The sequence below is a fragment of the Papio anubis genome, chromosome 7, assembly GCF_008728515.1.
Source record: "Papio anubis isolate 15944 chromosome 7, Panubis1.0, whole genome shotgun sequence".
NCBI lineage: Eukaryota > Metazoa > Chordata > Mammalia > Primates > Cercopithecidae > Papio > Papio anubis.
Window position 1 is genome coordinate 161650100 of NC_044982.1, and position 22732 is coordinate 161672831.

The 22732-nt window shown below is 46.3% G+C and overlaps 2 protein-coding genes, 1 long non-coding RNA gene and 1 pseudogene across 3 annotated transcripts in view; 2 read left to right on the plus strand and 2 right to left on the minus strand.

Moving 5' to 3' along the window:
- Positions 1-1810, minus strand: part of LOC116275892 — a 63865-nt gene extending 62055 nt beyond the window's left edge. Inside the window, exon 1 of the long non-coding RNA XR_004185342.1 lies at positions 1543-1810. This is a non-coding gene — a long non-coding RNA (uncharacterized LOC116275892). The remainder of the gene's footprint in view (positions 1-1542) is intronic.
- Positions 1811-1984: 174 nt separating this feature from the next.
- LOC103885655 (U3 small nucleolar ribonucleoprotein protein MPP10-like) lies at positions 1985-6599 on the plus strand. The gene is made up of 4 exons (XM_031668965.1): positions 1985-2173; positions 3744-4412; positions 4769-4946; positions 5702-6599. Exons 2-3 carry the CDS (start codon positions 4071-4073, stop codon positions 4907-4909), a joined length of 483 nt encoding a protein of 160 aa, XP_031524825.1. The 5' UTR covers positions 1985-2173; positions 3744-4070; the 3' UTR covers positions 4910-4946; positions 5702-6599.
- Positions 6600-7821: 1222 nt separating this feature from the next.
- LOC100997361 (golgin subfamily A member 6-like protein 22) lies at positions 7822-16786 on the plus strand. The gene is given in 8 exon segments (XM_031668966.1): positions 7822-8354; positions 9210-9274; positions 12878-12928; positions 13017-13110; positions 13206-13312; positions 14669-14724; positions 15059-15200; positions 15527-16786. Coding segments are annotated over 8 exon segments (1263 nt in total). The 5' UTR covers positions 7822-8350; the 3' UTR covers positions 16271-16786.
- A 4513-nt stretch (positions 16787-21299) lies between these two features.
- LOC110742343 lies at positions 21300-22571 on the minus strand (annotated as a pseudogene).
- Positions 22572-22732: the final 161 nt, after the last annotated feature.

Genomic DNA, 22732 nt, shown 5'->3' on the forward strand with positions numbered 1-22732 from the left:
CCACCCCTGGGCAATAAAAGCGAAACTCATTCTCAAAAAAAAAAAAAAAAAAAAAGCAGAATAAATTCTGACACATTCTACAATATGGATGAACCTTGAGGGCATTATGCTAAGTGAAACAAGCCAAACATAAAAAAGAAAAACAGTATGTGATTCCACATTACACAAGGTACCTAGAGTAGTCAGATTCACAGAGAAGGTAGAACAGTGGTTGCCAAGAGCTGTGTCAGAGGAGAATGGGCAAGTGTTGTGTAATGGGTACAGAGTTTCAGTTTTGGTGAGATGAAAAAGCTCAGGGGAGGGGTGATGGTGACTGTTTCACAACCAAGTGAGTGTAGTCAAAGCCACTGAACTATAACTTAAAAATGTTAAAATGGTAAATTTTACTTTACATACATTCAACTACACACACACAAAATGGAGCCACGAAGTTTCAAGTATCTTAATAGGACAAATCAAAACCAGTCTTTGGAATATACTATTTTCATTTTTCCTTTACTTTATGCCAAGATGTGTAAGTTACAAAACAAAAATGCATCTTTAACTGTATTCAGTACTTGCAGTAAGTGTATGGCCTGTTGGAAGTCATACTCCTCCCAAACCATCAATCATTAAAGTGTGCAGTTCTAAAAATACAGATATAAAAATACCTTTTCCCGAATATTCATTTTTTATTAATATTTTCACCTTCCGATTTTGTGTATCACCTAAGTGAGTATGCCTCATGGTTAAGAATGTGGGCTCTGGTGTTAGAAAGATTTATCACGAATGTCCCAGAGTAACGCTGGGGCTTTACCACTTGACACTTATTCTCAGATTAATGGAAACACTTGCCTCTCTTATAAAAGGAGAAAGAGGGAAAAAAAGGATAAAAAGAAAGTCAGAGTCAGAAAACGCAAGTTTCAGTCATAAATGATTTTATCTAGACAATTTAAAAAAATGAAGGGAGAGAGAAATCAAGGAAGTTGCTAAATCCACGTGCTTTACCTTTCCATTTATGCACGCGATGATAAACTTATTAGGGCACGTGGAAAAGTAACTCCTGTATTCCTTACAACACTGACCTTTGAGTGGTCCCAACAGGATGCTGGTCATTCTTGCAGTTCAGCTGAATTTTTATTTTTATTTTTATTATTTTTTTTTAACACTACTTGCTATTCTTTCTGGTTTCTTCCCAGCCTTTTTATGGGTGCGTGGTAAAATAACACTTACCTACCCACCGGCTTCCATTTACTTCCATCCCTGCCCTGCCAGACCCGCTGGACAGGATCACCCACTCTCCGGCCCACAAACTGGAAGGTGCAGCGCCCAGGACGCACAGCTCCCGGGTGGCCGTGGGACTCATGCACAAGAAGGCCATCCCCGCGCTAAGCTGAGGCGTTTCTGGAAGGTACCCTCTGCCTAGGTGCCGGCAGTGGCCGCGGAACCCGCCCCGGGGGACAGAGCGCATCATTAAGGTGCTTTGGCCACGTTGAGGCCTCCCCCTGGCCTCCTTCCCACATGCCCTGACCCACGGGGACCTTCACTGGCTCCTGTGTTTACCTAAAACTTTTGCCACGCGCCATCTCCGCTGTGTCCCTGTCAGCCGCTGACCGGAACCAGGTGCGCGGTGGGGGGCGGGGCGACCCGGCAGGGGGCGTGGCGAAGGCTGCTGATTTCCTACCACAAACAACACACCCGCTTCACCTAAAGCAGAAATTAAAGCCAGGAGGCACCACCCCTTGTGGGCCCCTGAAAACTACAAAACCAAGTTTGGAGACAGTTCAAAGGCGCTTGGGTTGGCCGGTGGCAATTTTTGTTTCCCGTCTCTCTGCACACGCGACAGCCCTCGCGCTGCCAGCGGCTCTGGCTGGGGGTGAGTCCGGAACCTGTGAGCCACGGAACTTTGGGCTCTGAGCTCCGATTTCCGCTAGGCGCGTCCTTGCGGTGCGCTTTCCCAGCGGCTCTCTGGCCCCGCTTGCCGCTTGTGTGGGGAGTTGGAGACAGCCATGGCCCCGCGGGCCTGGCGCTGACAGACCCTGCAGCGGTGTCTGACGGGGGTCGGGGGTGGGCAAAGCCACCGGCTGCCCCAGTACATCCTCACATAAGTGCGCAGATCCCGGGCTCAGGTGCGACTGGGGTCGCACGTGGACGCGGGTTGCAGGCCCCTGGCAAATTGCTGAGCTGGGGGAAGGTAAGGGGAAATGTAATTCACTTTTCCCCACATTTCAGAGGACCTAGGCTATCAACATTTTAAAAATTGTTGAAGTTTTTACAGTATGGCTCTGTCCGTTGAATGTTATTGAAATCAACCGAACCTCAGTTATTAACGCCTAGAAGCTCCCCTTGAGGCTTGTTACGGCCCCATCCCCCTACACACAAACTGTATTGGTTTCTCCTTCGCCTTTGTGCTCCTAAAGCACTCAGTGTTTACCTGTCATCATGCTTCATTGAAAGTACAAACTTGTCACTTGTCTGTCCACCCCAACTAAGCTTCTTGAGAGTTAGAACTTTCATCTCTTCCCAGCACAAGCGTTTCATGCGTATTTTGTTGAAGAACTTCAAATATGATCTATAAAATTATGACTCATTTATATTTCAAACTCCAACCTCTCCCTTGAGTTCCTGGCTCACAGCAACTACAGACTGAGCTTAGTTGGAATTCAGTAGCACACAACTGGGATATCTGCACTGTCCAGCTTTTAACGATTTTTAAAATTTTGATACTGTCAGCATGGCAAATTCAGTGTTCAAAATAGAGTAGAATGTTGTTTCTACCCACCTATACTCTGCCATCCCGTGAAGTCCTTTCCCCATGGTCCACCACTCAACCCTTGCCTATCGCAGCAAATGGCAGTTCTGTCTTTCCAGTTGCTTACACATAAAACGAGGCTGCTATTTTAATGTCTTCATTTTTCTCTATTCTGTATCTAATTCCTTAGCAATCCTGTCAGTTCTACCTCCAAACTGTACTCAGCATATTCACTGCTCTAACTCCAGCTTAAATCACCATCATCCTTTTCCTGGAATGCTGCATCAACCTTCTAATCACTCTACTTTCCTCTCCCTCCTTCCTCCCTTTCTTCTTCCTTCGTGTAAATTATCATTTCATCCTTCTGCTTAAAATCTTTTCGTGTTTTCTTATTACACTTAAAATGGCAAACTCTTACCCTTGAGCCCTGCGGAATTTGGCTGCCATCAGTCTCTCCCACTTCACCTTCTGCCTCCTTCACACTCTAGCCCCGCTCACTTTTTCATTCCTCAGGCTTACCAAGCTCAATTGCATCTTAGAGAATTTGTTCTTGCTTTTTCTTCTGCCTGGAATACGTGTTTCCCAATCTTTATAATACTATCCTTATCTGTAGGTTTCATCTCAGATGTCACATCTAAGAGAGGTTTTCTTTGACCACTGTAGCCAAAGCAAATGTTGATCACGGAAGGAAAAAGGGAATGACTGAATGGAGTGGTGTGTAGTGTAGCAGAGTTGATAATTTAAGGCTAATTCACTATGTATCTCCAAGCAAAGAGATTTGTAATGCTTTTCCTGCCTAAAATCTATACAGCTGATTCACAAATACTTGGTTGACAGGTTTTATAGATCAGTGTGGCTCATCAGCTTGTATGTTGCTGGGGCCAGAATCTATACTTACACTTCATTCAAATTTGATTTTACCGAAGAATTGGGGTTTTCATTTTTCATTTAATTAATAGAGCTGTGAAATTATTATCTGTAATTCTAAATCTCATTTAATTCCTCCCAATAGGATGTAAGACGGATTGGCATCAAAGTTCACTTCTTTAACAAAAGTGTTTTATGACTTTAATAAAATATTAGAGAATGGTAGACTCCATGGAAGCCCTTTACAAAAACTTGTGATAGGAAATTTTGATGATGAGCAGACTTTGCAACAACTGGAATTGCAAAATGACCCAATTGTACAAAGCTTCCAAAATGCAGTTAGTGAAACAAAGATGAAGATATCAGTCACTCAGAGAGTGAAGAACAGGAGTGTGAAGAGGATGGTTCAGAGACAGAGGCTGGTGGCCAGGAGGACCTAGAAGATTTAGAGGAGGAAGAGGAAGTGTCAGATATGGGTGGTGACAATCCTGAAGTGAGTGAGAGAGCAAACTCAAGCAAATGCGATCTGAGGAAAAGCCCAGTTTTCAGTGCTAAGGATTCTGATCTTGACTTTGGTATCAACAAATTGGAACAGCAGAGCAAGGTGCAAAACAAAGGACATGGAACACCAAGAGAAAAGTCCATAGTAGACGAGATATTCCTCCAACTCTCTGCGATGGAGGCCTATTTAGAAAACAGACAAAAAGAAGAGGAACAAAAAGATGATGATGATGAGGTGGAAGATACTGATCTTTTTAAAGATATTCATGCTGATGAAGATGAAGGGGGACTCTCTGGAAGTAAGAAAGTTAAGGTAAAGTTATGAGAGAGGACAGAGCCCTTTCCTCCTCCTCTAATTAGCTTTTGTTCTGTTTTTCTAGTAGAGATGTAATTGTAGTCAGAAGATGTAGAGCTAATAAATATTATGCTGTATCTTATCAGTTAAAATGAATCTATACTTCCATTCAGTTTATGTTCCAGTTGTTCCTGTAATAGTTTTATGGTAGTGTTTTTAGTTGCCAATTTCACCTAGTAACTATTTTTTGACTTGTAGTGTTATTCAGTTAGAAAGTAATGTAAACATGCAGTACACATACAAATATATATGCATGTGTTAATGATGTATTTTTCTATTCCTAATTAATAGTTTTAAAAATCTTTTTATCTTAGTCAGGTAAAAGTTCCAGAAATGTGAAGTACAAAGATTTTTTTGATCCAGTTGAAAGTGATGAAGATACAGCAAGTGATCATGATGATGAGCTGGGTTCCAACAAGATGATGAAATTGCTGAAGAAGCAGCAGAAGAACTAAGCATTTCTGAAATCTATTTTGAATCATCCTTTACAAGGTGAGCTGGAATTGCCCACTCATGTATTTGTACTTGTGGTTTGCACGTATGTTTGTTTTAAGAAGTTAGATTCTCTCCTATCAGATATTTTCAAGATAGCCAGAGGAAAGTCTCTGGATTTAAAGGGACATTAGAGATCAATTAATGAAGAAAAATATTACTGGCAGTAGCAATCAAACCTTTCTTACCAGGAACTTTGATTTGGTTTTGTGCCCCCAAAATCCTGTTATTTTTGTGAGATAGGAGGTTTGTATTATAGATCAATGAATGATTTATTTTCTATATATTACACACTTTTTGTTCTGTTTCTTTTTTTTTTTTTTTTTTGAGACGGAGTCTCGCTCTGTCGCCCAGGCTGGAGTGCAGTGGCCGGATCTCAGCTCACTGTAAGCTCCGCCTCCCGGGTTCCCGCCATTCTCCTGCCTCAGCCTCCCGAGTAGCTGGGACTACAGGCGCCCGCCACCTCGCCCGGCTAGTTTTTTGTATTTTTTTAGTAGAGACGGGGTTTCACCGTATTAGCCAGGATGGTCTCGATCTCCTGACCTCGTGATCCGCCCGTCTCAGCCTCCCAAAGTGCTGGGATTACAGGCTTGAGCCACCGCGCCCGGCCTTGTTCTGTTTCTTACATAGCATTTCATTGAAATGATACCTTCTCTTCCTTAATACCTGGATGATTTTGGAAGTTCTGAGTATTTGATTGCATTAGGCATATAAAAGAAGAATTTTTCTCTCTCCTTATGTCTTTATATGTATAGCATGTCTCTCCTGACAAAGCTGTCCTGAGAGCCTCTTGTAACTGTTTTCACTGCTCTGGAGGATACCGCCTGTGTCTTTAAGGTGCTCCACAGATTTTGGTGAGTGCAAAAAATAGCCGTAATTTTAATTAATACCATAACAAACTTATCTTCCAAAGTATGTCTGATTTCAGACAAGTGAAATTTCATTTAATTTTAGTAGATGTAGTCTGGCTCCAATAATTTGGCTATATTATTTATCCAATCTTAAAATTGTATTATAATAAAAATGAGAATAGTGCCAGGCACAGTAGCTCACACTTGTAATCCCAGCACTTTGGGAGGCTGACGAAGAAGGATTCTTTGAGCCCAGGAGTTCGAGACCAGCCTGGGCAACATGGTGAAACTCCGTCTCCACTAAAAATTTTAAAAATGAGCTGGGGTGGTAGCGTGAGCCTATATTCTCTGCTACTCGAGAGTCTGATCCGGGATGATCGCCTGAGTCCAGGAGTTCAAGGCTGCAGTGAGCTATGATTGGACTATGGCACTCCAGCCTGGGCAACAGAGCTGGAGAATAGGCAAATAAGCCATACCAAGAATATCAAAAGAATTATTTTTAAAATATTCGAACCTAAATTAAATTCATCATTGCCAGATTGTCCCTAGAGGATAAATTCTAAAGGCAAAAAACAAAAAACAAAAAACAAAAACCCCATAAAGTATTAATAAGTTAGTGTCCTTCCATCCCACTCCTCCCACCCTCCCCCCACAAAAAAGAAAGAAAGGTTTGGTTTTGCTTTGAAATTTTATTAGACCTTCAAGTGAAGTTTTCAGTAAATCACAAATAATTTATTGCAATTTCCACATATAAAGTAGAACTTTCAAGCTTTTTTCGTTTGAAACTGTTAGAATATGAAAACCCAAACCTGACAAAGGGTAGCATTAACACATACACACATATTCTTGATTCTGGCAGGCGTGGCACAGTGGAAAAAATTATGCCACACAACCACATGAACCTTATTCTTTGGAATCACTCTTAGAAGATCTGGGTATGATTCCTGGTTGCAAGGCGTTAAGGACAAAATACACAGTTCCCTCCATATATGTTAGAAAAGACATTTGATAAAAAATTCAGTATTTATTTCCTAATTTTTTTTTTTTTTACCTAGTGGATTATAAAGCACATCTAGCCAGCTGCCATCATGCATGATAGGTGAAATTCTGCAAACATCCCTTAAAGATCAAGAATAAGACAAAATGTCCAGTATTACAGTTACCCCCATTAATTAACACTAACAGTTAATTGCCACGTAAGCCAGTGCAACTACAAAAGATAAAGATAAGAGATTAGGAAAACTACAGGGGGCGGTGGTTCCGCCTGTAATCCCAGCACTTTGGGAGCTCAGGAGCTCTGGCCGCCAGGCTCAGGGTTGGGGAGACCAGCCTGGGCAACATGGTGAGACCTCATCTCTGTGGCATCCAGAAAATGAGCTGGGCATGTGGCGCACGGTCCTTCACCCAGGAGTCTGAGAGGACTGCTTGAGCCTGGGAGGCAGAGGCTGCAAGGAGCTGAGATGGTGTAACTGTCCTCCAGCCTGGGCAACAGGGCAAGACGCTGATAATCCACTTTAAAAAAAAAAAAAAAAAGATTAGGGATACTAAAATGAAAATATTAGTGTTTGGAGAGAAAACTGAATGGATAAACTGATTCTATATGGGGAAAATAAGAGAATTCTCTAAGGTAGCTAAAAAAGCTGGGATTTTATACACTGAAGTCATAATTGTTGTCTTTTAGAAGTTAGAGATAATAAGAATTTGAATTTAGAGTCAAAAGGTTCAGGCTCCATCAAATACTAATATCCTAATCAAAGAATTACTCGGCCGGGCCTGGTGGCTCATGCCTGTAATCCCAGCACTTTGGGAGGCTAAGGTGGGCGGATCATGAGGTCAGGAGATCAAGATCATCCTGGCTAACATGCTGAAACACCATCTCTACTGAAAATACAAAAAATTAGCTGAGGGTGGTGGCGGGCGCCTGTGGTCCCAGCTACTCAGGAGGCTGAGGCAGGAGAATGGCGTGAACCCAGGAGGTGGAGCTTGCCATGAGCCTAGATCATGCCACTGTACTCCAGCCTGGGTGACAGAGTGAGAGACTCCATCTCAAAAAAAAAAAAAAAAAATTACTTAACTTTAGGATGCTCTAATAATCAAAACTGATAGTGGCTTGTGAACGGATAGATCACTTGAGTAGAATAGAGCCTAGAAATAAACCCAAATGCTTCTACGGGAGGTTAGTATATTATAAACATGACATTTTAAATCAATGAGGAGAAGAAATCATTTGCAGCTCACCCCACCATAGGCAGCAGGAATAGGAAATCACTGGCAGAATAAAAAGACAGTAAGAACAGAATTGTGGAACAGTACATTTCTTGCTTCCCCACTTTTCAAAGTATTTTTTGCTTTTACACAAGTATAAGTGTAATATTATTTTCTAAGTGTATACTCATTCTTTTGTCTCTTTCTTAGATGAATGAAAGAAATTATATCTTTTGAAAAAGAGTTGTTAGAATAAAGCCTCGGCAGCGTCAGGGGACAGTGACAGTACAGAAGAGACCAGAGAATAGCCTCCTGGAGGAGACCCTGCGCTGTGACCATGCTGTCCGGATGGGTACGGGGCCCTCTTCTGCAGAGTGTTCAATTCTGTGCTTTTTCTATGGTTCCATTTCATAGAAAGATTTGGGGTGATGTTTCTTTTCCCTCAACTTTTTAGTTTAAAAACTTGCAAACACAGAAATGTTGATAAAATAATACAGTGAACATCTGTATGCTATTCAACTGGATTCACTAGTTAACGTTTTGTCATATTTGTTTTCTCTCTTCCGTGTATGAAAGATTGTATATGTGCCCTTTTTCCCCCTGAATCATTTCAAAGTAAATTGCCAGTATCAGAGCATTACTGTTAGGTACTTTTGCGGATATCTTCTAAGAACCAGGACATTCTCCTATATAATCACAATACCATTGATCTCCCCAAAAAATTTAACATCAATACACTAATGATACATGACATGTAGATTATAATCAGCTTTCTTGCAGTAATCTGTTCAGAAGGCTTGCATCCTGTCACCATCCACTGATTAAATTTTGAACTCTAATTTGTAACCCTCGTCATCTCACTGCCTTCTTTCTTATACCCATTAAGTTAAAATGAGCTCTCATCTTATTTCAATGGAAAAGAGGGGAAGAGTCCCTAGGTACCTGGGATAAAGTATGAGCACTTACTACCCTACGTATTCTAGTTCTGTAATTTTCAAACTCCAGGGAGCATCTCAAGGCTTATTAAAGCACAGATAGCTGTCCCTCTTGCCCACTTTCTGACTCAGGAGGTGTGGGGCTGGCCCAGGAATCTGCATGTCTAACAAGTTCCCACGTGTTGCTGATGGTGAGGGTCTCAGGACTACAATGCAAGAATTAGTGGTTTAGTGGATATCTACCTAATGAATACATGCTGTATTTCCTTTAGCACCTGTGATTACAGAGGAAACACCTTTCAACTGGAAGATATCATTAAACAGGATAAGAGATCAGGTCAGTAAGAATTAAATGTAACTTAATTGAAATGTCACTGAAATTTTTAGAAATAATATGTCAGGCCTGGCACAGTGGCTCATGTCTGTAATCCTAGCACTTTGGGAGGCCAAGGCAGACATATCCCTTGAGGTAAGGAGTTTGAGACCAGCCTGTCCAACATGGTAAAACTCTCTCTCTACTAAAAATACAAAAATTAGCTGGGCATGGTGGTGCATGCCTGTAGACCCAGCTACTCAGGAGGCTGAGCCAGGGGAATCACTTGAACTCGGAAGATGGAAGTTGCAGTGAGCTGAGATGCACCACTGCACTCCAGCCTGAGCAACAGAGCGAGACTCCATCTCAACATAAATAAATAAATAAATAAATAAAATAAAGGGAGGATGGGGCAGCTTTGCATACTGCATGGTCTGAAAATGGGCTGATTTCCCTCAAGAGGCAGGGATTTAAGCTCTCTAGCCTACATGGGATATATACAGGAGAAAAAAGAAGAAAAAGAAAAGAAATGTAAATATAATCTCCCTGATTATAAAGGAAATCACATTCTTTTTGTAATAATTTGGATGACAAAATATAAAGAATAATCTTCAATTTTGCCACTCAACACATTCTGGTTTGTTGCTTTTTACACTTTTTACGCCTAGAAGCATTTTAAAAAGGAGAATTGTAATATATGGTCTTTTGTCACTGACTATATTTTAAGCATGTTTCTATGGGAGAAATATATCCTAGCATCATCATTTTTAATAGCTGCATGTATGTTAAGTGAATCGTTGCCACCCCAGAGTGAATTTCCTTCCATATACATTTTAATGGACTCGAGTAAGGATTTTTGCACCAAATTCATAGAAGTAGAATTTCTAGAGGAAAATAATATAAAACAGTTTTAGGAATTTTAAAAGAAATGTTCAAATGATCTGGTAGGATTATTGGTTCAGTTTATACTCCCACCAACAGGGACAGAGCTCCAGGTTCCCCCTTCCATTTGTCATCTTTGCTGGTCTTTAAGCAGAACATCTCATTGTTTTCATTACATTTCTTTGATTTCTAGTGCTTTTGAATCTTTTTCATATGCTCATTGGCCTTTTTTTTTTTTCTTGTGGGAAGTGCCGGTTTCTCCATTGCCCATTTCCTGCTGGAAATCATTCATTTTCTGAGTAATTTTAAAAGATTTCTTTATAGGCTAAGGATACAAGCCTTTTATCTGTCATTGAAGTTACAGACTTTCCCAGTAAGTAATTTGTCATTTCACTTTATTTATTTATTTTTGCTAACCAAAGCACAAAGTCAATTTCACTTTTATCCTGCTGAATGAAAACATTTTAACTTAGTGATTTTAGTGACAGGAGCAGGACAGAATGTGTCTAGATCTCACTCTATCACCCCGACTAGAGTGCAGTGGCATGATCATAGCTACTGCAGCCTCAAACTCCTGGGCTCAAGCAATTTTCCCCACCTCAGCCTCCCAAGTGGCTCTAGGACTACAGGTGTGTGCCGCCATGCCCAGCTAATTTTAAATTTTTGTAGAGATGTGGGTCGCTATGCTCGCGCCAGGCTGGTTTTGAACTCCTGACTTACCCATGGCTTGCCAATATGCTGGGAAGACAGGAGTTGAACTACTCCCGACCAGAGCTTACACTTTGTTTTGCTAGGGTGTTCTTGAGCATTTTTTTTGTATTTGAGGCTTTCATTGCTATTGCTGAGTATTACACTCACCATCTGAGGTTTACAGGACTTTTGTTTTAATATCAAACAAGAGAACTGTTTTAGTTCTGCATCTTGCAGATACAAAAATGTGCCTACCAGGACTCTGCTTTGTATCCATTGGAAAGCAAGAAATAATACATTAAAACTTTGCCTGGCTAGAGGCTTTGGAAGAATGGAGTTTTCTGGTTGAATTCTATTAACTTGGAAGGATGAAGGTGAAAACAATTCAAAACTTTAATTTCCTGTTGAACGCAATGTGAAAATATAGCCAGTGATTCCACTTTTCTTCTCTAGGAAGTTTGGACATTCAGATCTACTTGGTCTTTTATCATAGAACTCCTAGTGTGCCTGAGTCTTACATTGTGAAGATCCTTTTCTAAAACTTTGGATGTAAGAGGATATAAATGATATTGGATGAGATCAGGCTGGATGAGAACTGATACCTATAAATATACTTTGTAGACTAAATCTCTGATTGCCACCTGCTTTCTTATTAACTCATAAAAATAAAACACATTGGCTGAAGGGTGGAAGTAGGAAGGAGATTTATGTCTTTTAATTGCACGTCATTGTTTCATATCGAGACAGAACATATAGTATCCCTGGCTTTGGACCTACAGAAGGAAACACATTTTTCTACCTGCTGTATGCCAGCGGTTCCTGAACACCTGGAGGGCTTATTGTAGCGTGGATTGCTGGTCCCTACTCCAGAGTTTCTGAGAATTTACACGTATAAGACATTCCCAGGTGCTTCTAGTCCAGAGACTATGTTTTTGAGAACCACTCTTATATACTAACTATAAACTGTAAAACCCTAGAGAAAAGCTTACTTTGGTCTGGGATAAGAAGCACACAGGTAATGGAGCAAATCATGAAAAAGTCAACCCTTGATCCCAGGTAACAAGCACTACACAGTGACAGAACACAATTCTTGGTTTTCATGATTGCAAGTCATAGCCAAGTATCGAGTGAGAAATTCAGTTTCATTTTCAGGGCTTAGAGACGCCAGGTGATTCTAGAAAAATAAGATTTAGTGATTAACCTCATGAGAGTAGGAGTTATTTATGTCCTTTTTCTCTCCCCCATCACTTAACATTTAGCCTTATTTTAGAACGATCCTGTATTTGTTTTAAACTTGTAAAGAATGTTGAGTGCTTATTAAAGAAAGCTTTCCGTGTGTGTGTGTGTGCGTATGTATGTATGTAGGTATGTATTTAGAGACAGAGTTTCGTTGTGCAGCCCAGGCTGAAGTGCAGTGGCATGATTTTGGCTCACTGCAACCTCCACCTCCCAGGTTCAAGGGATTCTCCTGTCTCAGCCTGCCAAGTAGCTGAGATTATAGGCACCTGCCACCGTGCCCAGCTAGTTGTGTATTTTTAATGGAGACAGGGTTTCATCATGTTGGCCAAGCTGGTCTTGAACTCCTGAACTTAGGTTATCCACCCACCTCAGCATCCCAGAGTGCTGGGATTACAAGCGTGAGCCGCCACACCCGTCTCAAAAGCTTTGTGTTTTTAAGGATGTTAGACAGGTTTCTTGTTTTTTTTTTTAAACAAACCTTAAAAATAATGTAGGCAAATAAGAGAAAGTTTCTCCAAAAAAGAGAAATGATTGTGATTATTTTATCTCATTGGAATGTTGGATAATGTAGTCTACTTTATCAATCATCAAGCACACTATAAAATTTCTATTTTAATAGGATTTGTACCTCAATTGATGTAATACAATTTTTAAAGTGAAAGCCAGCCCCGCGCCTGTCCTGGAGTGGACTGGAACAGCAGTTGCATGGGCAGCTTTCCATGTGACACTACAGGTCCTTCATGACACACTGCTGTGCCATGTCTTCCCCTCCACCTCCCACCTCCCAGTAAGAGCTCTGTCTTCCTCTTTCTATAGGAAAAGAAGGCAAGCCACCAACATCAGGATGCCCTAAGGAGGGAGCTAGAGGTGAGTGGAAGGTGTGAAGTTCCCTCCTGTCCTCTGGAGAAGGTTTCTTTGCTTCTCTTTCAGCACTTGCTTGTCTTTTCTCCCAAAGGCCCAGGTTCATACCATACGAATCCTTACATGTGAGAAAGCTGAGCTGCAGACGGCACTCTATTACAGCCAGCATGCTGTCCAGCAGTTGGAAGGTGGGAATCTGGCACCCGGTCATCCTTCAACCTGGCACTTTGACAGGCCTTTATGGGGAGACTTTTGGGCCGCATCTGAATGTCTCTCATTCCAGGAGAGTCCAGGGATCTGGTGAGCCGCCTGCATGATTCATGGAAGTTTGCAGGAGATTTAGAGCGGGCTCTCTCTGCTGTCACTACACAGAAGAAGAAAGCGGACAGGGTGAGTCCAACCACCTGCCCCATCCCCTGGGAACCCGGCTTCACAGATGGAGGAGTGAGCCTAAAAGTCCCTTCTGCAGAATGGAGTGTCCTGCCCAGAAGACAGCATGGCCATTTCTTGCTGCTTTTGTGTGTGGTGGTTAGAGGCTGACAGAGGCTGAGTCAGCTGCTGTGGGTGAGTTGGGGGGTGCTGTGGGGAGCAAGCACTGGACATAGAGCTCGCAGGCCAAGTGCCCGCCCTGCCCATACTTGACTGTGGCCTTGGCCAAGTCCTAAGTGGCGGTTAGGGTACTTGTACCATAAAGGTACAGAAGAGTAGCTTGAGTATGTTATTATTTGTGTTGAGAGAGGGAGCCTGTGTGTGTGTGTGTATTATGGTAATATACATAAAACATATTTGTAAGGATCATGAAAAACTCAGGAGAGAGGAACAGTGTTGGGGGGAGATATTTCCCTTCTGTACTTTCTGAGTTTTGGACAACGCGAATGTATCATCCTTTCAAAAAGTCAATAAAAGATTAATGTCCTCCTTCTTACCTGTGCTGCTACCCCCAGTGAAAGAACAGAGAATCAGATATACCTGGGTGTTGAAATTTCAGCTCTACCTGATCTTAGGCAAGCACTTAACCCTTAATACCCCATGTTTTTCATCTACATGATAGAGGTAATAATGGTAACCGTCTCCTATGGAGGTTGTGAGGATTAAATGGGATTGTTAGTGTGAGTGCCTGAACACTCAGTAAAGGTTCAACAGTGTTGCTTAATAACAATGCTGTACAGCAATATTATCACAGTCTCTCTGCACCCCTGTTTGCCAGCTATAAATTCAGTCTCTTTCCCTGTCTCTTCCACCTTTACTGAGTTCTGTGAAAAACAAATGAGGGCCGGGTGCTCTGGCTCACGTCTGTAATGCCAGCGCTTTGGGAGGCCGAGGCGGGCGATCATCTGCGGTTGGGAGTTCAAGACTAGACTGACCGACATTGAGAAACCCTGTCTCTACTAAAATACAAAATTAGCCGGGTGTGGTGGCACGCTCTGTAATCCTTCTCAGAGCTGAGCAGGAAAATCCACTTGAACCCGGGAGGCAGAAGTTGTGGTGAGATGAGATTGCACCATTACACTCCAGCCAGGGCAACAAGAGCCAAACTCTGCCTCAAAAAACGAACAAAAACAAAAATAAAAAGAAAGAAACACAACAAAGAAGAAAAACAAATGAGACCCTGGGCATTCTGCCGAGCATGTGAGGTGTGACTAGGAGGTGGGGGTGGTGTGTGGACTGGTCACTGTGGCTGTTGTTCCTGGTGACCAGCCCACATCCTCTACCTGCTCTGTCCTGACTTCTGCTCTCTATTTACAGTACATTGAGGTGTAAAAGGAGAGGGACGCCCTGAGTCTGGAACTGTACAGGAACACGTGGGATGGGGGCGGTGGGATGGGAGGTCTGGGGGGCTCTTAGCGTGGGGGAGTGTGCTGGGAGTGGGGTACAGGGTGACATGAGGTGAGAGGGGCTCGCCTGGTTTTCATGTGTGCACAGGGAAGCTCTAGTGCGGCTGTGCCACTGACTCATCACCCGGTAGCCTCCAGGCAACTCATGTCTTCTCTCTGGCCTGCCACCTGGGACTTTTAATTCCTGGGGTCCCATCCAATGACACGGTTCTGTGGTTGTGGGGTGAAAGTAGAGGGCTGATCACCACAGTGGTCCTTTCTGTTCTTCGTTCATTCCTTTATCTACTGCCTCTGGTCATAGCATAACCCATGAGGAGCTGAAGGAGAAAAATGCCGAACTACAAGAAAAACTTCGACTTGTAGAATCTGAGAAGTCTGAGATCCAGCTCAATGTAAAGGAGCTAAAAAGGAAGCTGGAGAGGGCCAAGCTCCTGCTGCCACAGGCAAGTGGCTGCAGCCCCGGGGGTTGCAGGATCCCCATCCGGCTGGGACCATGGTCTAGGGATCAAGCAGGATATGGGGAGGCTCCAGCCAAGAGCTGGAAAATTTGGGCCCTTGTTCTGGTCCCACCATAGAATCCTCTAGAGTGTGCTAAAAATCTGCAAATTGGTGCCCTGCCTGGGAATCACAATCTCAGAGTAGGGATTAACAAAATATTTTTTAAAGGATCATAGATGAAAACCATTGTTTGATAGATTACATTTATATGACTATCCCATGAGTCTGTTTCCTTCTGAGGTTCAAACCGACACTTTCACTGTTCCAGCAGCAGCTGCAGGAGGACGCTGACCACCTGGGTAAGGAGCTGCAGAGTGTGTCCGCGAAGCTTCAAGCCCAGGTGGAAGAGAACCAGTTGTGGAACCGCCTGTACCAGCAACTTGAGGAGAAGATGTGGAGGCAGGAGGAGAAGATACGGGAGCAGGAGGAGAAGATGCGGAGGCAGGAGGAGAAGATATGGGAGCAGGAGGAGAAGATGTGGAGGCAGGAGGAGATGATGCGGGAGCAGAAGGAGATGATGCGGGAGCAGGAGAAGATGATGCGGGAGAAGGAGGAGATGATGTGGGAGCAGGAGGAGAAGATGTGGGAGGAGGAGGAGAAGATGTGGAGGCAGGAGGAGATGCACGAGGAGGAGGAGAAGAAGAGGAGGCAGGAGAAGATGATGTGGGAGAAGGAGGAAAAGTTACGGGAGCAGGAGGAGAAGATGCGAGAGAAAGAGGGGAAGATGCGGGAGCAGGAGGTGAGGCTGTGGCAGCAGGAGGAGAAGATGCAGAAGCAGGAGGTGAGGCTGCAGGAGCTGGAGGAGAGGCTGGGGGAGCTGGGGTGGAAGGCTGAGCTGTGGGGGGAGCAGGTGGAGGTGGGTGCAAACCCTGGAGATCATACAGAACGACCTCACCACAACTTAGCAGATGGTGGTTGGCTCCCTCTGCTTTTCCACCAGTCTGTGGCCTACAGCTTCAATGGTGGGAAGAAGGGTGTGAGATTTGAGGCTGGGGAGGGCGGCATGGGCCTCTAGGCAAGGGAGGCAGTGACTTAGGCCTGGAGGAAGGGGGAAGGGGCCAGGGGCCAGGGGCCTGGGCAGGTGACAGAGCCCCTCAGTGCCCTCACTACCCCGTTTATGGGCCCAGAATCTGGAAGCCAGCCACTGCCTACCCTGACGCCTATCCTGCAGGTGGAGCTGACACTCAGAGGAAGAGGAGAGAGCCCCAGGAAGAGGGGGGGACTGTTAGCAGCGTAGGATTGAGGAGTTGCAGGAGACTTTTAGAACAGCTGGTCATTATGCCGACCGGGTATCCGCACTAAGTTCGGCATAGATATGGCGACCTCCTGGGAGTGGGGGAACACCAGGGTTGCCTATGAATGGGGGAACTGGCCCAGGGCAGAAATGGAGCATGTCAGAACTCCCGTGTTGATTGGTAGTGGGACGGCACCTGGGCAACGTAGGGAGACGTTGGCTCTTAAAAAATAAAAGTAAAGAACAGCTGCTGATTTCCCTCTGGGAAGGGGCTGGCCCAGGGTTGCACAGTGAGGGTGGGGGCAGGGGGTGGGCCCATTTACCCTCCCTTGTTTGGGTTGTCACAGAACCTCAGGCCCTCCCCACAGGAGATGCACTGGACCCAGGAGGGAGGTGGAGGAGGAGGAGGCACCTCAGCCCACATGCCAAGCATCCCAGAGGAACTATGGAGCCGGGGAGGCCATGGTGAACCCTGACTCTTCCTGCCCCAGCTTTGCTGTCTCCCTTAGTGGTCCCTACAGGTTGCCAGCTCTTGGTTTCCCACCTTCTGATTTCTCCGGACCCTCTAAGTCATGCAGCATCTCTGCGGGGGTGGGTGTGGAGGTGGGTGTGGGCACGGGCATGGCAACTGAGCACCTTTCCCTCCAGGTGGAGCTGGTGTTTCCGCTTGTGAGCGACCATAACCAGGGACGTGGTGGATTGCGGGCAGCTGCCCAGAACCCTGCCGAAGAGTCTGCACCAGGGACCCCGGTCCCTCAGGAGCTCAGGGCTGCCAACAAGCAGGGTGGTGAGTAGAGCCCCTGGGCGAGGGGCAGGCAGGAGCAGGGAGAGCTCATGGTGCTCGGAACACCCTTTCTCCCTCCAAAGATCTCTACAGCAAGCCCTGCCTGCCATTGCTAACAGCCTTTATGACAAAGGAAGGCAAAATAATAAACATCTAAAAGCCGGCAGCGAGACCTGGAGAAGGAGATCAGCTACCATGTAGGCTATTTACAATATAGATCAGAACACAAACCTGAAAAAAAAAAAAAAAAAAAAGAAAAAAAAGAAAAATTTATTTATTTTAAATTGTGGCAAAATACCCCAATGAGCACGGTGGCTCCTGTAATCAACAATTTGGGAGGCTGAGATAAATGGACCACCTGAGGTCAGGAGTTCCAGACCAGCCTGGCCAATGCAAAAATTAGCCAGGCATGGTGAAACATGCCTGTAATCAACTTCGCGGGAGGCTGGGGTGGGAGAATCACTTGAACCGGGAGGCAGAGGTTGCAGTGAGCTGAGGTGTGCCACTGCGCAAGCCTGGGTGACAGAGCAGACTTCCGTCTCAAAAGTTTCTTGCTTATCTTCCTTACATGTGTGTTTCTATTGTTTTTTTTCTTGTTCTTTCTCATTTAGTCTTGTCTTACGGTGTTCTTAGTAAACTTTTATCTGCCTCCAGAGAGTATTGACTTTGACTTTATGGCACACAATTGGAGTAAGCGCAGATCACCTTCATCTAGTTTGGGACTAAGCTGGTTTAAAGCAGGCTTTAGTTTTTGTGACGGCTGGTCTATTTTTTATTCATTTGGACTCCTAGGGGTGACCCTTCCAGGGTTCCCACCAAGGTCCCATCTCCTTACTGGGACCCAAATTCTCATGAGGTCATTTCAGCCCTGTGAGTGCCAAACATTCAGCTAGGCTCTCCAGCCTCTTAACTACCACTTCATACTCAGTTTCTTAGCCTCTTAGCCCTCTGTTGTTTACCAATCACCAAATGTGGGAAAAGCGCTACATACTGTCAGGGTCACCTCCTAGGCCTGGTCACTCAAGTCCTGGCTTGAAGGTAATCGAAGGTCTCCAATTACCTTCAAATAGTTTTGCTTGGTGGGGGACACATTTTTGTCCAGGTTTTTTAACTGCTGTTGTGGGGAGGCTAATCTATAACAAGCTACTCTGCCTTCAGTGAAAACCTTCATTTTTTTTTTTTTTTTTTTTTTTTTTTTTTGAGATGGAGTCCCGCTGTTGCCCAGGCTCTAATGCAGTGGCATGATCTCTGCTCACTGTAACCTCTGCCTCCTGGGTTCAAGCAATTCTCCTGCCTCAGCCTCCTGAGTAGCTGGGATTACAGGCGTGTGTCACCATATCTGGCTATTTTTTATATTTTTAATAGAGACAGGATTTAACCATGTTTTCCAGGCTGGTCTTGAGCTCCTGACTCAGGTGATCTACCCTCCTCAGCCTCCCAAAGTGCTAGGATTACAGGCGTGAGCCACTGCGTCTGGCCCATCTGTCTTTTTAAAAATGTTTTTAATTTGAGGTATAATTGACATTCAGTGAAAAGCACAGATCTGCTTTACATTTTGATGAGTTTTAACAAATGCATTACCCATGTTACCCACCTTCTTTGAAGATATAGAACATTCCTATCATCCAGAAGGTTCTCCTGTGCTTTAACCCTGTCCGGCACTCCCCCAGCAGCTGATGAATGTGCTGAGGACATTGGTACAGGATTCTGGCCTCCCCAGAGGAGCTGCTTTGACAAGCCTGCTTGCCTTACCCAGCACTAAGTCCCTGCCTGCTCTCTCAAAATTTCCATCTTTAAACTGGTTGTACCTATAACCCTCCCTCATCAAGTCAATAGATAAACAAACCCTGAAAAAAAAAAAAAACCCTTCCTGGCCCGGCAGCCCACAGCCTAATCTTTCCTGTATCCCCAACTATCAGACATGTCACTCGCCTGCTGGTTCACCTCACTAGGGTGGCAGCTGCACAGGAGCAGCTGGGCTGACCTGTTAAGCAAGAAGCCAATAGCTGGGCAGTGACACTCAGACCCCAGCCTGGGAGAGCCTGGCTGAAAGCCCCCTTCTTTCTGGTCCGACTGTGGAGGGGCGGGGGCGGAGCATCCACAACTCTACTGCCCTCCGCATCCTTCAGCTGTGCTTCCTCCTGGGAGATGGAGCTGTTCATTAATCTGGCCAAAGCCTTCTTGAGAGCTGTAGGTTTGACAGGCTGGGTGTGTGGGGGCCACTGTGCTAGAGAGAGAGGCTGGTGTGTCAGAAGGCAGCCACCTGGCCAGAGGAGGGTCAACCCCCTTGGTGTCCTCCTTCCCCTGGCTGGACACAGCGCCCTGCACTCTCCACATGTGACTGCTCCCCTCAGAGCCGCTTCCAGGGGAGGGCTTCTAACCCTGTGGGGGGGACACTGTGTTAGTTTACAGGGGGCCATGGCTCCCTCTGACATCTCCAACTCAGAGGCAGTGGAGAGAAGCTGAGAAATTCCCTGCACCTCCTCCCTCAGCACCCACCTCTGCACACATCCACATACGGAGACCCTGACGGTGGTCCCTGGGAGTGCCGCCACCTGCGCCTCCTTTCCATGCCTGCAGCAGCCATGCCCACTCTCCAGACCCTCACCCACCTGGCTCAGTAGGGGCTGCACTGCCCTGGGGTCCTGCCCCTATACCTGGGCCTCTGTACCCATCAGTTCCCCCAGTCTGGTTCTTATTTCCCCCAACAAGTAGGGAGCCGGTAAGGTCACCTGCTGAGCAAGCTGGGGGAGAGAGTAGGGTGGGGCTGGGAGGATGAGGAGGAGAAGCTTATGGTCGTGCTGGAGACTCAGTGGAGCAGAGTCTATGCAGGCCCATTGGCTGCCTAGCCAGTGGTGATCCCGCTCCCACCCTCACTTCTTTTTTGTTAACAAAACCATGACTTCATTAAATATTGGAAACCTATAAACCTCATGGACCCTCCTCCAGCCTCCCCGCCATGTATTGGTGAATCTAAATCAACTCTAGTCATTTCATTCCTCTGGACACTGATTGCCTGGGGCTTGGGCATGAGCTGCCTCTTCACCTGAGCCTGAGCCACACGTGTCCTCTGCACCTACCAACTGACGCACTGGGCCAGGGAGAGCTCCGTCTTGATGGAGATGAGCTGTGAGGAGCTGGTGGCTGGGCGGATCAGGTTGTTGTAATGAGTTTTGTTCAGAGGGTCGTCCATCAGCTTCTGCTCGGCATGGGCCACATGGCAGTCCCCTGGCTAAACACACAGACATGCTGGGCCCTTGGGCAACTGTCCCCCACTGCAGCTGACAGCTATGAAGTGGGAGCCGAGAGGGCCAGGGAGCACAGGCACCCCAAGGGCCGGCTGAAGCAGTGAAGGCGCTGGCGGGCCTGGCTCTCCCTGGGAACTTCAAATGACATTCATGACAGAGCTCAGCTACCTCCTCCCATGCCACACCTCTTCCTCCTCCTCCTCCCTCGATCAATGAACAGCATCCCACGCTCCACACATCTGATATGAAACTGGGTGTCTCTTCCAGACTCCTCCCTTGGTTCATCCAAGTGGCCACCAAGTCCTGTCTGTCCTCCCATCTCCACAGCTACAGCCATGATCCTGCCTCCCCCGCCCTGTCCACTTTCTGTTCTCTCCACCTGCATTCTGCCCCCACCATCCATGTGCCATACAGTGGCAGACTGGTCTTTCTACAGCACACTGGACTAGGGCTCTTCCCTGCCCACAGCTCTCAGAGCTGGAGGTGGAGTTGAAACTCATGGTTTGGCATTCAGAGCTCTTTCCCCCTCGGCACTGGCTTATCCAGAGCGCTCACAGTGCACGGCAGGAGCCCATGACTCAAATGTGGGTGTGGTGCACAACTGGGTCTGAGGTGGTGCTTTGCCTAAGAAGAGACAGGACTGAGATGCGGAGCTTTTCTGGGTTCAGAGTTAGACCCACAGAGTGCAAGGTTTCTCCAAGACACCAAATGGAGGGTCCAGCTGGCAGCTGGCTCCTGGTCTGGAGCTTCAAGGAGAGGTGTCAGCTCAGAGCCACATTCAATAGCCAGCTGAAATGCAGCCTCCTGCAGGGAGCTCCTGGAGCTTCCACAGCCTCAGACCTGCCCCTCTGCATACCCCAGATCTCTTGCCGAGTTGCGTTTGTGTCTTCATGTCATCTCCCTCCCATGTCTGGGAGTAAAGGTGAGGTGCAGGGACTTGAGCTTGTGTACTCTGGTGTCTTAAAGGAGAATGTGTCAAGCAGAGTGGAGGCGGCTTGGAAAGAGGGAGACTCAGAGGAGAGTGAAGGACACTGACCAGGCGAGCCTGGGAGCGGGAAAAGAGATGAGCGTGAGCAGAGGAAACTGCTGGGGCAGGGGGCGGATGGGAGGATCAGGGAATGAGGGGCCTGGAGAGGTGGGGTTGGGGATGCTGGCGAGGGGCTTCCTGGCTCGCCAGGCTCAGGAGTCGGTTACATCCTCCCACAAGGACCAGCTCACCTGGTCGCCCCAAAGCCCTCCCTCTGTGGGTGGGACCAGAGGGACCAGAACATGGATTACCCAATTGAGCAGGACTGAGGCAGACTCAGGTGGTGCTGGGCTGGACTCCTGGCTGTGGGGAGCAGCCACCACCATGCCTACTGCATCCACTTTCCAACTTGCTGCCCATCTGAGCAGATGCAATATTGGGCACCTTGTGAAACGTGCTCCTAGCGCACCTCTCGCCTGCTGCCCCTCCTGCAGAGTGCCTGGGCACTCCAGAGGGGACATGACCTTCCTGTGGAGGCTTGGCCTAGATTCTGAGTCCTGCCTCTCACACCCGGGGCTGCTACCCCAGAGGCCAGCTGCTTGAGTACCCTGGAAGCCTGTCTGTAGCCCAGGCTACAGCTGGGTCCATCCCACAGCCCTTCTTTAGTGCATCTATTTGGACTGACTGCTCATTTCATAGAGAGGGGTGTGTCTTGCCCCAGCCCATTTGGCATGTCTAAGGCAGTTATGGAGTAAGAATCTGCAGCTCCCAGCCCCCAGCCCTGCAATAGTAGGAGAGGCTGGACCCACATCTCTGAAGTCCCACCGGGCTGGTGTGAGCGGGCTCCTGAGTCCAGGGCTGCTCTGCAGGCTGTGGGGCTCATGCACCAGCTCTGAGCCCACCTGATGTGCTCAGGTTGCTCACCTTTGGGCCTGTCCTGCCTCTCAGGCATTTGGCTGACCCTGAGGTCCTCTCCCTCATCTTGACCACCAGCTACGGGCTCTGACTTGGAGGTTCACAGAACCTTAGACCATTTGGCCCCCTCCCCCATTTCTCAGCTGAGGAAACTGAGACCAAAGAGGGGAAGCAACTTTCGCAAGGACCCCCAGCAAGTAGAGGCAGAACCGGGTCTAGGAGCCTCTTCTCGACAGAGGTTCTCCCTGTCCACCTGCCTTGGCCTCCCTAAGAGAGATCACAGGCATGGGCCACTTTGCCCGGTCTAGTGCTTTTTTTTTTTTTTTTTT

Coding starts and splice junctions, on each gene's coding strand:
- LOC103885655 (XM_031668965.1), top strand. CDS start 4,071: ATGGGTGGTGACAATCCTGAAGTGAGTGAGAGAGCAAACTCAAGCAAA. Junction 4,413..4,768: donor CTGGAAGTAAGAAAGTTAAG/GTAAAGTTATGA, acceptor TTTTTATCTTAG/TCAGGTAAAAGTTCCAGAAA.